The 14,538-nt window shown below is 41.1% G+C and overlaps 1 protein-coding gene across 1 annotated transcript in view; it reads right to left on the bottom strand.

The window, feature by feature from the left end:
• Nucleotides 1-10,493: 10,493 nt before the first annotated feature.
• The window catches only part of LOC113491233 (ADP-ribosylation factor-like protein 8B-A), a 29,184-nt gene continuing 25,139 nt past the window's right edge, over nucleotides 10,494-14,538 (bottom strand). Inside the window, exons 6-7 of the mRNA XM_026867996.1 lie at nucleotides 13,550-13,620; nucleotides 10,494-10,886 (exon numbers count right to left, since the gene is read on the bottom strand). Coding sequence (XP_026723797.1) covers nucleotides 10,837-10,886; nucleotides 13,550-13,620 — 121 coding nt within the window. The 3' untranslated portion in view covers nucleotides 10,494-10,836. The remainder of the gene's footprint in view (nucleotides 10,887-13,549; nucleotides 13,621-14,538) is intronic.

The following is a 14,538-nucleotide window of genomic DNA, read 5'->3' as shown; positions in this document are numbered from 1 at the left end:
TTTGCTAGATTTAATCAGGAATCAGTTCTCCAACAGTTCAAATAATGCAACATTATTTTGTTAGTGTTTCCCGTTTCTATGCTGAATTCAACATAGACTGAACTACAGCTTTGAACTTCATTTTGGTACGTGTAAGGCAGTGTGACAGCTTTGACTTTATTCTCAATAAAAAAACAATTAATACACATTAGTAAGAAAATTCTTAGAAAAAACAAGTCTTTTTGAATTATAATCCTTCCCCCCAATAAAGTCTTCCTTGTTCCCTAATTAATTTAATTTTCCTTTTTTACAGAGATCTGTAAAGCTACTTGTAAAATAATTCATGATGAACATATAAACATAAATGCAAAAAAAGCTGTAATGACCTTACTATAATTGGATTTCAAACAAATAACTCAAAAGGAAGTTTTTTAGAAACAAAATTGCAAATGTGTGTAGAATTAACTGCTAATCTCTTTAGTAGTATCTTTAAAATGCGAGTCATAAATGTATTCCATGCTTTTTGTCCATTCCTATACTTCCAAAACAAAATGCTTTCAGAAACAATGGTTGGTTCTAGCACTATAGATCTTTCTGAGTAGTCTTTGTTATATGTTGCTTTCTTGAAGCAATAACGTATCAGTTCTACCTGCACTTACAGGCCATTCAGCTCTGATTTTTATGTAAGTGATGAAAATGAAGCATGTAATAGTGTTTTGTCAAATGCATGAAAAATGGCTTTAGGACCTTCTAGTTATAGGAGAAATGAGAATGAATAGAATCTAAGTTAAAGGAGGTTAAGAACATATTCAGTGATTTCATTCTTCCAGTGCACAAAAAACCTGATGCCTTGTCTACCTCCAAGCCTGAATGGATATGCTAACCTTAACTTCTTGCAGATAAGATTACTTCCTAGATTACCCCAAAAGTAAACATATTAACAGCTATATGGACGATATCTAGAATAGGTCATGTGCATTTGCTGATAGTTGTGGGCAAAACACAAAGCACTTAAGCATCACTATATTAACTAAAATGTATCCCCAAACACAGAGGTTTTATGTTATATCCATTCCTTTTTCATTTAGCACATTTACAAAAGATGGAGCTACTAAACCCTAAGGTTGAAACTCGTAATTCATAAAGTTCCAGAAGTTCAATACAGGTTGGACCATAAACACTGAGAAAAACCCAGACTGCAAGGAAGACTGTGTATAGTCAAAGAAGTAGGACTTAAGGTAATAAAAACGTTAAAAGGCTCACTGCCTGGAATATCTGGCTTCCTTACAGGCAAAACTAACAAAATCAAACTATTAGGTCCTGGAAATAGAAGACAGTCCTCCTGAGTAGTTCATAAAAAAAAACGTATTTTCTTCCATTTCATTCAATTTCATTTCATGTCAGACTTGCTTTACAGTGCCAGTAATCCAGCTTTCTCAAAGATGATTCAGTTTTGTATGACAAGTAAAATTTACTTTTTGACCAAGCCATTTCTCCACTCCTCAGGAGGTCCTCCAGCAAACGGATGGTGTTTTCTGTCTAGCACAAGGGAGTAAACTGGCTGAAAAACAGGTGCATGACAAAACTGTTTTCCTTCACTCAGTATGGAAACCAAGGTTGTAGAAACATGAAAGGTGTCTGAATGTGGCAGTCTTCAGATTAACAGTCAGATCAGGATTCTCAAGGCATCTTCCATCTGCTGCATACCAATCACCAAGTAAATGGGCAGAGTGATGGTTTGGGAGCTGAGCTTTAGAGAATCGAGGAATGGTCTGTTGATCCAAAACAGCACATACTGAAAGCTATCAGATGTGGAGTAGTATCACAGGCTCTTAATTAATTTGATCTGCAAGATGAATTTTGTAGCACAATGAATAATAAATATTGAAATGTACCTGGATCATCTTGACAGGTTCTCTGTGGAGCTCTAGCAGACCCCATACATCATGAGTACAGCAAAAATACTTAAGAGTTAATCAGCATTAAGCTACAGAGGACAGAATACATTGGGTTCTTTCTTCCTTGTGGCTGATGACTTTTTAATTAATTATACAAATAGGCAGTTAGCCAACTGGCCATCGGCATATACAACTACATGTAAATACACTTGTACATCCAATCGCTTCACTGGGTAAAAAACTGTCTGGATGGCCGGGCCCAAAGAGTTGTGGTGAACGGAGTTAAATCCAGTTGGTGGCCGGTCACGAGTGGTGTCCCCCAGGGCTCGGTTTTGGGGCCACTCCTGTTTAACATCTTTACTGATGATCTAGACGAGGGGATCGAGTGCACCCTCAGTCAGTTTGCAGATGACACCCAGTTGGGTGGGAGTGTTGATCTGCTCGAGGGTAGGGAGGCTCTGCAGAGAGACCTGGACAGGCTGGAGCCATGGGCTGAGCCCAACTGGGGGAGTTTCCATAAGGCCAAATGCCGGGGGCTGCCCTTGGGCCACAACAACCCCCAGCAGCGCTACAGGCTTGGGCAGGAGTGGCTGGAGAGCTGCCAGTCAGAGAGGGACCTGGGGTGTTGATTGACAGCCCGCTGAACAGGAGCCAGCAGTGTGCCCAGGGGGCCAAGAAGGCCAATGGCATCCTGGCTTGTGTCAGCAATAGCGTGGCCAGCAGGGACAGGGAAGGGATCTGACCCCTGGACTCGGCACTGGTGAGGCCGCCCCTCGATTCCTGTGTTCAGTTTTGGGCCCCTCACTACAAAAAGGACATTGAATGACTCGAGCGTGTCCAGAGAAGGGCAACGGAGCTGGTGCAGGATCTGGAGCACAGGTCGTACGGGGAGCGGCTGAGGGAACTGGGGGTGTTTAGTCTGGAGAAGAGGAGGCTGAGGGGAGACCTCATCGCCCTCTACAGCTACCTGAAAGGAGGGTGCAGAGAGCTGGGGATGAGTCTTTTTAGCCTAGTAGAAAGAGACAGGACAAGAGGGAATGGCTTCAAGTTGTGCCAGGGAAGGTTTAGACTGGATATTAGGAAACATTTCTTTACAGAACAGGTTGTTAGGTGTTGGAATGGGCTGCCCAGGAGGTGGTGGAGTCCCCATCCCTGGAGGTGTTTAAGAGTTGGGTCAACATAGTGCTGAGGGATATGGTGTAGCTGGGAACTGTCCGTGTTAGGTTAATGGTTGGACTGGATGATCTTCAAGGTCTTTTCCAACCTGGATGATTCTGTGATTCTGTGAAAGTAGCTGCATAGGCATTTGGATTGGTGCATGGATCAAGGCCTAGTGTGTTGATTTGGGTTAAAGGTTTAAAAATAAAGGTAAAATATAAGTCTTCAAACCCCAATTTGCTTTTCTCTTGAGACTGAAAGTGAATTATTTTTTTCCTGAAGGTTTCATTTTAGCTATATTTTGAAGAATACACTTACATATTGACTAACAGATGTCAAGAAATCTGTTTTGCCTGTAACTGGTCTACATTCTGTCACATCATGCACTAATATATACCCTCCTGTGCTGTCTTCTGAAGAGGCATTGTATCACCTCTACATTAGCCAGGAAAATGTGTTTCTGGGTACAGAAGCAGCTCTTTATGTGAAATCTACTTACTCCTAGGATTTCTGTGTCCATGTGTAAGTAAAAAAGGGGAAGAAAAGCAAGCACACAGTATCTCTCCACTAGGCTTCACCATACCTGTCAAAACCAAAATGCAGCTACTTGACTGTTTTAAAACTTTCCATTCAAGTTCTACTGCCATAAACTTGAGGGAGAAGGCAGCAGCTGAAGGAAGGTACAAGATGCTGCATCAAGGCTTGACTGCCTTGGGATCTACTCCAGTCTTCTACAGATTGGAGGACAACCTCTCCATAGCATGTAAGGGGAAGAACCTTGTTTAGAAATTACTTGTAATTCTATCATAATTAGGGTGGGCAGTCTGATTCAAAACATGGAAGCTCTTTTATTCTTGAATCTCTGTAACAAGGCACTTGGTCCAATATGGCTGTACTGTGAAGCTTCCAAATAAAGTGACATGCTGGAAATTTGCATTCCTTGTCCTTTAACTGATAAATAACTTTAAATATCAGTAGTGTATGTGCCTGCTTTTACAGTGAAGGATGGGTTAGGAAAATGTATTGACTTGTTTTCCACATCAGTAAAAACACTTTCCATGCAATCTGTAGATAACAGTGAGCAAAGAGTCTGGCAATGCTGCTTAACAAACACACTTACTTTAAGTGCACTTATCTGTAAATACTTTATTCCTGTTAAAGTATACTGTCTACATAGATGTATCACAGTGCTTCAATTTTTGAAACTGGAAGGCCGATGAGCTACTCTCCTTAGGGACCATTTTGTAAAATTATGTGCAGTAGGTGCAATCTGGTCCACTCAGTCAAAAAACAAAAGCATTTTCTAAATGCCTGTCTGTGAGCCCCAGGGATGACTTGTCTCTGGAAACAAGGATTAGATATTCAGAGATGACAGAGAAATCACCTCTCTCTTCAACTCATGAGTGTGGAGTTTTGACTCCATCACAGGATGTGCTGGACCCCGTGGCACAGCCCACGAAAAGCAGAATCATGCTGAGCAGCAGTTCTCAAATGAAGGCTTAGATGCCCAAAGAAATATTTTAATTGCTGCAAGGTCTCATACCCTGTCTACGCTATCATGGCCTTGGAGAGCCACTGAGAAAATCTATGTAGAGGCAGTTAACCCTTCTGATTTTTTCAATGCAGATTATAACATGCTGACACAGCCGCCTCTGGAGGGGCAAGGGCACAGATCACAACCAACAGCAGCAAGGAAAAGCCTGTACCACTGGATGCCACAGGACTGTTTGTACACCCCTTTAAAATCTGTGGTTCTGCAAAATCTCTCAGACACAAGCAGTAGTCCCAGACCTTTCCTTCACCAGCTTGAGCATGCTCCCATGTCAGCAACAGGCACATGCAAGATGACCAAACCATGCCATGAAGAGCCTGGTACCCATCTCACCCCAGGGGAGACTATCTATCAGGACAATAGCCTCATTCATCCTTCTTCCTCTTTCCCTCCCAAGTGAAGAGCAGAGACCCACAGATGGCTGCCGTGAGCTCCGTATCTCCTGACCTTTTGCTTCTTCAACCCAGCAGGCCTGCAAGTCTCAGCAAGCCTTGAGCCTTGAAGGGCCAGCTGGCCCCAGACCTCTTACCTGCCGTATGGCTGTGGTGCCATCAGCCTCCTTCCCTTTCCCACTGACCAGCAGAGACCTGCTCAGCAGCCACAACTGGAAAGGCAAGAGAGGCAGCATTTGCCAGAGCCAGTCAGCACAGAAGACATAATCACGCAGGTAAAGAAAAGACTAAGAAAAGTGGTGGGTTTGGACACTGTATGCAGCACACAGGAGCTGCTATTGCCTGCTGCTTGGCTTTGCCCCAGCTCTCAGTCTGTTCTTCCCACCCTCCTCCCACTGTTCTCCTCCAGGCCAAAGTTGCTGACATGCTGGGCACTGGCTACAAAGACCATGACCATGAACAACCCCCAAGTGCTCCATTTCCAGTCCAGTTTCAGACCACATCAGAAACAGAGGGCAGAACAGTTTAGGTCATCAGTGGATTTCTTTATGTCCTTTTTAGAGGAACTCAAGGGATGGGAACCAGCATAAGGCACCTCTTCACCTCAAACATTCTGCCTGCTGCTTTGTACCTCCCTCCCACCTGGCTTATCCTCAGGCTGAGTTATGAGAGTCTTCCTCCACAGAAAGTCCACTTTCTAAGAAACATTTGGCTACTCAGCCTGAAAATGCTCATACTGCATGAATAGCTCTTAGAATGCATCTTCTTGTTCAACTGATCATGCTGACCAAGGCAAAGGAGACAAAGAAATGCTCTGTATTCAGGCTGAGAGCATCCATAATCATCAGTTCATGCCATGGGTCAGCTGTGTTTCTCTTGCTTATCCATTCTGAGATTGATGTGACAAAACAGTGCTACTAAAACAGATCTGTCACCTGCCCAATCTTCACATTTGTCCATGGTAGATGTATCTGCAAAATACTCATGTAATGACCTTTCTAGCATAATGCTCACAATCTGGAAGAGAGCAAAATCACTGCAAGCCACGTCATGAAGTATATCACTAGTCTTCACAGAACTGAGGGCCTTAAAGAAGTGAGACATGACTTCTTTCAAGGAGACATTAGCACTGAGAAGACTCTGTGAACTATGCTTACTTTGCCAGGAAATAGTTAAGTGCAGAGAGAATGAGAACAACAGAACAGACTGTTCATTTTGTGCAAAATCCACACCAAAATAAGTCCAAAACCTTGCCAGACCTACCTTGGAATTGACTAAGTCTGAATCTGGCTCTCACACAAACTAAGCCATGTGAAATGTGCTAGATCCTGCTAGTGTTGCAAACAGCTCCTGAACAAGGGTTAAAGTCAGAACGGACAAGTATGAGGTCACTTGCCTGAGTTGCAAGAGAAGATGGCTGTCATGGCAGGGGGCTGATCAAGAAAGGCAGAGCTCGGTATTTTTGAGGGTAACACCATTGCCAGTAGGTCACAAGTAATCTGGAAAGGCTTCTGTTGAAAGCTGAACACAGGACAGCACCCAGTCTGTCCAGATTTTACATAGAGAAGCTCCATCTCTCATGGAGACTTTGTGTCTGTGCTGAGGAAGCAGTGCACGACTCCTCACACGTCCCCTTTCAGTGTCTTCCACAGTTGAGGAAGAAAGTTTTTATACCCTGACCCATGACCTGATGGCTTTTAGATGACCAAAGCTTCCAAGAATCTGAAATACTGTTTTCTTCTTTATCAATGACAGTCAGTCTACGCATCTAGCCTGACTGCATGATGACGGGAATCATTTGATTTGGACCATAATGCAACACCACCTCTTGTCAGGGACAAAATTTGATCATACCACATTTGATGACACATGATGTTGTTCTCATTCACTGCCTCACAGATCTTAAAACCATCCTTTCCCATTAGTAAGGAGGATGTAAAGACATCTCTGCTCTACTTCTTTGCTTTCAACAGCCTGTTCTGCAACACTCCATGCCCATGACCTACTGCTCTAGGCCAGGTTTGCAGGCACACCCTATAAGAAGAGTGTGTCAGTGTCTTAGGTCCCAAGCACAAAAATATAATGGAGAGATACCATGTCTTCTGTCAGTGCACCCCAGGATCTTTGAAGGGAAAAGTGTAAATGTGTCCTGCTCTTTTGAAGGCATTAGACAAATTCAAAGGAAGAAGTGCTGCACAGATATACTGTATAGACTGACACATATTTACTCCAAGGCATGGACTGGTCTGGAAACCATGATGCAGAAAACTAACAGCCAAAAGACAGCCCTTCACCCATATCCCGCTTCTCTTACATGTTTTTAAGCCACTACTTTATGGCCTGAGCCAGGCAGAGCTTGTTAGGCAGGCCCTTGCAGCATCACAGTGTGCATGCTACAAAACAGACTGGGTCATAGCAAGAGGTAGATGAACCTTGCTGGAGATGCCAGCCAAAGGTACAGTCTGTTCTGTTTCACAAGCTTTAAAATTTTGGAGTCACTATACACAATTCTTGTATATGTTCCATCGGTCTACTCAAAAGTCCTGTGACAGACAGTATGTACACCCTGTCCTAAAGCACGGAACAGAGACATTCCATTTAGTATGCTGCACAGCTGACTGAAGTACCAGCATTTTACAAAATAGCTTATTCAGGAAAAAATTATGTATGTGTCACTGCTCTCTGCAATAAATGTAGAAAGTTTTATAGTGCATTTGATAAAAAACTTGACTTTGATTTGGGTTCTTTTATATCATTTAACTAAAATCTTATGTTCATGATTGCTTTCTACAATACACAATGCAAATGGAAAAGAAATATAGGGAAAATTAAATTGCTAGCAGAAAAAAAAAAAATAAAAATTACGCTAGAAGTAAAACAGATGGTTGGCACCTGGTGGTTCTGTATAGCCTTGGGTGACAGCTAAACTGTTCCTATGCTTGGAGAAGGAAAAAAGGGAAGGGAAACATACTTGTATCACTGTTGCCCTCATGCTATTTTATGCCTCTTGACGTTAGAGGGTCTGGGGTAACAAGCTGTGCCTAAACTGAAGGTTAGTCCTAGAGTTCTAGTTCCTCAACTGTCCGCGTGCCCCAACACTGCTGTCTTCCCATAGCCTGGAGGATGTTGTGCATACAGGCCAGATTACCACCATCACAGTGCCTAAGGATCAGGGCGGCTGAGCACACCACTGCACTTGCCACCCCCCAGCAAAGCCAGAGCACAACAGCAGCCTTTGCTGCTCTGTCCTGCAGTCAGCTTCTCAGAGAAGAAGAAATCAATCACAGTGTGGTCACTCCACTTATCTCCATGCCCTCCCGGGTTCTGAAACACATCTAATGTGGATCCATGCAAGGCACTGCATTATATATTGCTTTCTGAGCAAGGGGATGGTCCCTGCACAAGAGGCTCCTCTGCAGAGAAAATCTGTGTCCTCTCCAGATAACACTGCTGCAACGCTGTCTCCAGAGGACGAGGCTTCTGTAACACGGCCATATGGAGTCTCAGAAATAGGATGTCGGAGTTGTCAGTCAGCTACAATTCATCTTTTCCACAAAGCTATTGAGTGTGACAGTAAACACTCATCTTCAGCTAAGTCTGTTTTGAAAAATTACTTGAAGGCAAGCTGTTGAAAAACAGGCTGTTTCAAATGAGAACAGTGAGGCCAATGCCTGTGCTGATTTGCCTTAGGTTCGGATACAAGGTCACATAGTAGGAGAAATGAGGAGAAAAATCTGAATATACTGTATAATGGAATAATTTTAATAACAAAATTGCTCATTCTCATCTCTTATTCACATAGATTCTTTCAGCCAACCTAAAATCTAACCTCCTCCCTCCACAGGTTATCTTTAGCTTGCATTGGCAGTTGGTGATGTGTATACCACGTCTATGAAGTTAACTTTTTTGGTTGTCTCTCAGTCCGCCTGCAAAGAGGCTGCATCCACTCCCACAAACTGCCTGCAGCAAAGGTGCAGGAGAGGTCCAGGTTAGGAGTGATGCAGTAAGATTTGATATGGAACTCCTATGTCAGAAGCATGATCTTACATGCCATGATAGTAGGTTGGAAGGATGAGGCCCTACTGTCAAAAAGCACAACTGCAGGAAGGACATGGAGACCACTGGTACAGAAGAGGCTCCTCTCTTGTGTTGTATGCATAATGACTGCAATTCCAGTGCCTTTTACAATGGCTTTACTACTTCAGAAGTCCATGAGCAAGAACAGTGTTCAAAATTTGTCACCTCAGCCATCTAATGCTGTTTTTTCCGCATAAAAAAATGTCACTAGATGGATTAAGTGTCACAGTCTGGAAGAACACTTACAACATTCCAATTCAGGAACATCCACTATTTACTTATTTACTGAGCACTCACCACTCAACACAGTCGAATTATTTTCATGTAACCACGGAAAAATTAGCCTCTCTAGCTTGACTTCTGTAGGTAATACTGGAAACATTTATGAATAAGTGCTATAACCTGAGACCATCATCCTTGTAGTAGCATTCCTGTGACACTTGAGATAGATTTTATTGTGTCTGTTCAGCATGTTTTAAGCACCTTACCAGAGCCACTAGCCGAAAAGCATCCTCAGACAGACTTGACAGAAAAGTTATCTTTATAGTTCACATACTTAGTTGCTATAACTGCATAAACTACTTATAACATTCTTAATACTATAGCAATCAGTTCATTTACCATAGTTTTAGACCAGCATCCCAGAACCTCTCCCTCCTAGATCTGCAAACATCCTTGAAACACCTGGACACTAAGCATCTATTCTGCGTAAGTTTTAAGTCTACCTACTACTTCTTGACATGAACTTTTGATATTTAATAGAATTTTCAAACTCACAGAAGAATGCCCATCAGAGTGTTTCTAAGTAAAGCACTTAGAAGCAGCTATCTGTAAGATGTTAGCAATGCATCAAAATTTTAAAAGTGAATTGCTTCTTTAATCTGTTTCAAAAGAATTAATCCTACTTCAGAGTTCAACTATCTTAGGCGGTACACTCACAAATTCTGAAGGTTCGGGAATGGAAGTAGTCCAGAAGCACCATGAAAATTATTTCATTCACAAAAATACTTAGGAAATCCATGAATTTTGGAGGTAATAATGTCAGAAAGGATGCACATGCTCTCACCTGCTCTCTCTCTCTGAAATTCCCTCTCTGTTTAAGAGAGAAAAACATCCACTAGAATTCCAGACTTTTTCCACTCCCAACAGAGAGGACAGGATTGTCTAGAATTTATTTTATTTTTGAATTCCCAAAGAATATTCATATAAATCATTTACATAAGTGACTAGAAACACTAGGTAACTACAGATACATGACTTTGGAAATAACTTCTGACAAATGAGTATTTGAAAGTGTTGTGGTTAACAGCATTTTGTTCAAGTAAGATGCTTTTATAATTATGGTTTTAACTGATTATTGATAATTAACTATTGGTGTTTACAGGGAAAACATTCTGTATGAAAAATTATGATACGTTCAAAAAAAACAGTCATATCTGTTTCCACTGTGCAGTTTATTCAGTTTCAAATTAGAAAAAAAACCTACTAAGTATTTGACAATTCACATGCATAAACTCAAACATTTCAGCCCAAAAAAGTACTGATTTCTTTCAGTCTTGTAGTAAGGCGTTCAGGAGTTTCACCTAGGCAGACAAGTATCTAGATTTTTAAAAAAAGAACCAAGATTGAGGGACAAGCTATAACTTAGTTTTACTTCTGTTAACAAATCAATCAAAGTGAGTCCTGGTAGTATGCTGCTGCATTCTTTATCTTTTCACTTGTGTATAGCTGATAGGAGTCAAAGTGATTGGGAAAGAGTTATCTTCAGAAAAAGTTTTCTTCAACAGTGTCTTGATTTGGAGTGCTGAATAAGCCATTGTAATGTTATGTCTGCCGAGATAGATAAAACAAAATTAAAAACTCAACAGGCTATTTGCAGAGTGTAAAGCGACAACAGAACACCAGCAGGTTAATACAAATAAAAACCCTCAAACCAACACAACCCAGAAACCGCAGGTTCTCACACCTAATTAAAAATTCAGTATTTGAGACTACAAGTGAGCTTTTTTCCTGTTGTTTTTTGTTTGTTTTTAAATTATATGCATTTTGTATTCCTGAAATATAATAACTGACATCAAATTCTCTAAGCCACAGATGAAGAACTGTTGGAAGATCAATGATTTAAGATGACCATAAAATGACCTATAAAATCCAGACTGGAATGAAATGCAATGTGGGAACAAAGGCAGAAATACACAACCAGAAAGAAAAAGAATTACAAACATCTGACAAAGCATTAAGAAGCCATTTAGGTAGGTTGTAGAGAGTCCAAGGGCTCTGAAAGACATGCAACACTAGACTAAACTTTGGTAGCTGCAATTGGTACCCCTCCTGATACAATTTAATGCATTGGGCTGAAAACTGCAGCACTTCACAAACTGATTCATGAGCAGATTAAATGTTTTTGCCTCAAGCCAGTAACATCTGTCAGGGAGGTAGGAAGGTTGTCAGGGGGCAGAAATAGCTCTAGCCCTCAAATTTAAATTTGTTGTTACATCTATTCTAAATTCAAGACGGCACTTCGATGAGTATCTTGGCAGACCAGCTTTGGGCACTGAGACAAAACTATGATGCAGACAAAAGCATCCCACGGCATCTAAAACAAAGTTAATAACTATATGTTACTCTTCCACAGTTTCTCAAGACACAGAAACTGGCAGCCTTACACCACACCTCCTGGCAAGACCAGTTAGCTGGGCTGCAGTTTGCACTGAAAAATGACTATCATTTCATTCAACTGCATTGACATCAATCAAAAATGCAGAGGGAGAAGACAGCACCCATTCTTCCCCTTAACAGCCTAGTAGTTTCATCACTTTAATAAGCTAAATATATTTTCTTTATAGTTTTTCATTATAAATTATATTTTCCAGTCCTTTGATCTCCCTAGGTTCTTGCCCAACATCTTTGTTTCTCAAGGTCCTCCTCAAAATATGACACACAGTGCTCTAGTAATGCCCACACAGTGCCAAACACATGTGATATACACAGTCTGCTCCCATTTGTTATTTCTTTGGGCAAACATTCAGGAACCAGGTTACCCTTTCTAGGCACAATGTTACACTGGAAGATACCTGACTGATTCTCAAGTTAAGATTTGAGTATTTTTCATCACTACTCCCAGGACTTCTACAAGGCAAGTAATCTACATGGTTCTGCATTAGCAATCATTCTTTTCATTATTTTCCCATTTGCAAATTTTAGCATGCTTTTTCTGCATGTTTTTTCCTTCAGGTGATCCATACAAATGAACCAGGATCAAAAGCTACTTTCTCCAGGATCCTTTCAGAAATTAAGCTGGTTTTGCCAGTTTCTAGCCGTAACACCACTTTTGAGGTCCTCCACTGCCGATCTGATGAGGACCAAGCACTGTATTTCTAAAACCTCAATCACCTTCACTCCCCTTCACCTACACAGATAATACTGACTATGTTGTCTTCCTCAGTCCTTATTCCCCAGTCTGATCTTCCCCAGTATTTCCCTCACTCAGAAATAATTGCTGCACTCCAAGCTGCAGCAAACCTAGGTCTGGCCTCCTTCAAAGCAACATACCCAAATGCTGTACACCATTCCTAAGAGAAGCCCTCACTGCCTAACACATCCCTGCACACAGCTTGACATCTCCTCCAGGCTCCTGAAGCCCAGGTGTAATGGTATAGTCTCCTCACCACCTCCACTACCTGGTCCTCTGCCTGGGATGGAAATTTTCCCTGCTGCTGGGAGAAACTGGCTTTCCTCCAATCCCCTCACACTGTCTCTCATTCAGCTGAGCCCTACAGAGCTCTCTAGCTCTTCTAGTGAGTCTGGCTTCCTCAAGAAGCAGCTATAAATATCTAGCCAGGCTGTACCTCTCCTATCCAGCATCCCTTGTCTTAGCAGCCTGCAGGGAAGAAGGGTGGCACAGAGGCAAAATGCATGCACCCAGGCAACTGCTGCTGCTGGCTCAGTCTGTGCATTACCCCTCTCTCCCCTGTGAAGGGAAGGGGAGAACATGTTAAGAGGAAAGGGACAGGAAAGTGAAAGAAAGAGGGGACAGAGAGGAAAGGGCAAAAAGCAAAGAAAGATGGCAGACAATTCCATAGGTCCTCACTGACTTCAGGATACACTCTGTGTATCTCCAGCAAAACACTTAGCAAATTTTTTTAAGTATCACCTAATAATTGGAAGGCCTTCCTATTCAGTTCCTATTTTTTTTCAGAAATAACACAATTTTTGTGAGGGATTCATTTATTTGGGGGTTTAAATATGCTTTTTCAAGGCCCCATCAAATTAATTACTTAACTTCTCATGGAACTAAATAATTCTACAAGTGTCTTTTAAATTACCTATAATTCTATATATTAAAACAAATATTATTGCATGCAATATTTGCAACAAAAGTTTTCAATGTAAACTGAGATTTCTATGTTAGTTAGATATTCAAATCTCATTAAAATTTTTAACATCTGATGTAAAGTATGTATACATTGATGATGCTGTCAGAAAAAGCTTACCGATGTTATCCTTCTCTTTACAAGAAATAGAATAGCAACATATTTCTCTGTCTTGAATAGCCGCAAGGTTTCTACAGAAAAAAAACAAACCAGAACAAACCAAAAAAGTAGTGTTACAACTCCACAAAAACTGACAACAGAAATTTCCATTAAATTACATCTTTTCTGCTTTTTACTCAGTGGGTTCAATTCTATCCTCAGATATTGAATTTTTAAAATATGTTTGCTACTGCACACAAAAAAAACCCTGATGTTTCTTAAACTATAAGGATTAAAATGTTATAAAGCCATTTCACAAAAATTAAAATTTCTCATTAAGTCATAGTAATGTGTAATAGTGAATAATAAGACCAAAGAAATCCATGAGCTGAAAATAACATTTTGTAGTGGCAACCAAGTAACATTACCATGTCTTGGCATTTGCCTTTTACTCTTTTTCACTTAGAATTCACTCTGAATTCTTATAATCAAATAACAGTATTCAAATGGTCACACCATTAATCTTCAGGATTTTTATTATATCACACAAATATACCAGATCTCATTCCTACTGAAAGGACACCTCTACATTTAGGAAGAAACTGATTCTTAATTAACTTCTGTTTCTGGATATTTCCCTATCCCCATCAAGAATTTCTAAGTACTTTGTTTTTTCATTTTTTCATCCTCACACAAGTGACATGCTGAGACAGATTATGTTCCTGGAGCAGATGGGGAGTGGAAGGAAAGAGTCCTGAGGTCACATAAGAGACTCTCATATAAAGAAGGGAACTGAATAGTGACCTTCCTGGACTTCAGGAGAGCAGACTTGGCCCCTTCAGGGATCTGTTTGGGAGAGTACCATGGCATAAGGCTCTGTAGCGAAGAAGGGTACAAGAAAGCTAGTTAACAATCGAAGATCATCTCCAAGATCAAGAGCAGCCCATCCTAATGAATCTGGAAAAAAAGCCAGGAGGCATGAGTGGATGAATGACAAGCTCCCAGTAAAA

This window comes from Athene cunicularia (assembly GCF_003259725.1).
Source record: "Athene cunicularia isolate RWA chromosome 1 unlocalized genomic scaffold, athCun1 chr1_part2, whole genome shotgun sequence".
Classification (NCBI taxonomy): domain Eukaryota; kingdom Metazoa; phylum Chordata; class Aves; order Strigiformes; family Strigidae; genus Athene; species Athene cunicularia.
The sequence above is the reverse complement of the archived record's forward strand: the minus strand, read 5'-3'. Positions and strand labels throughout refer to the sequence as shown.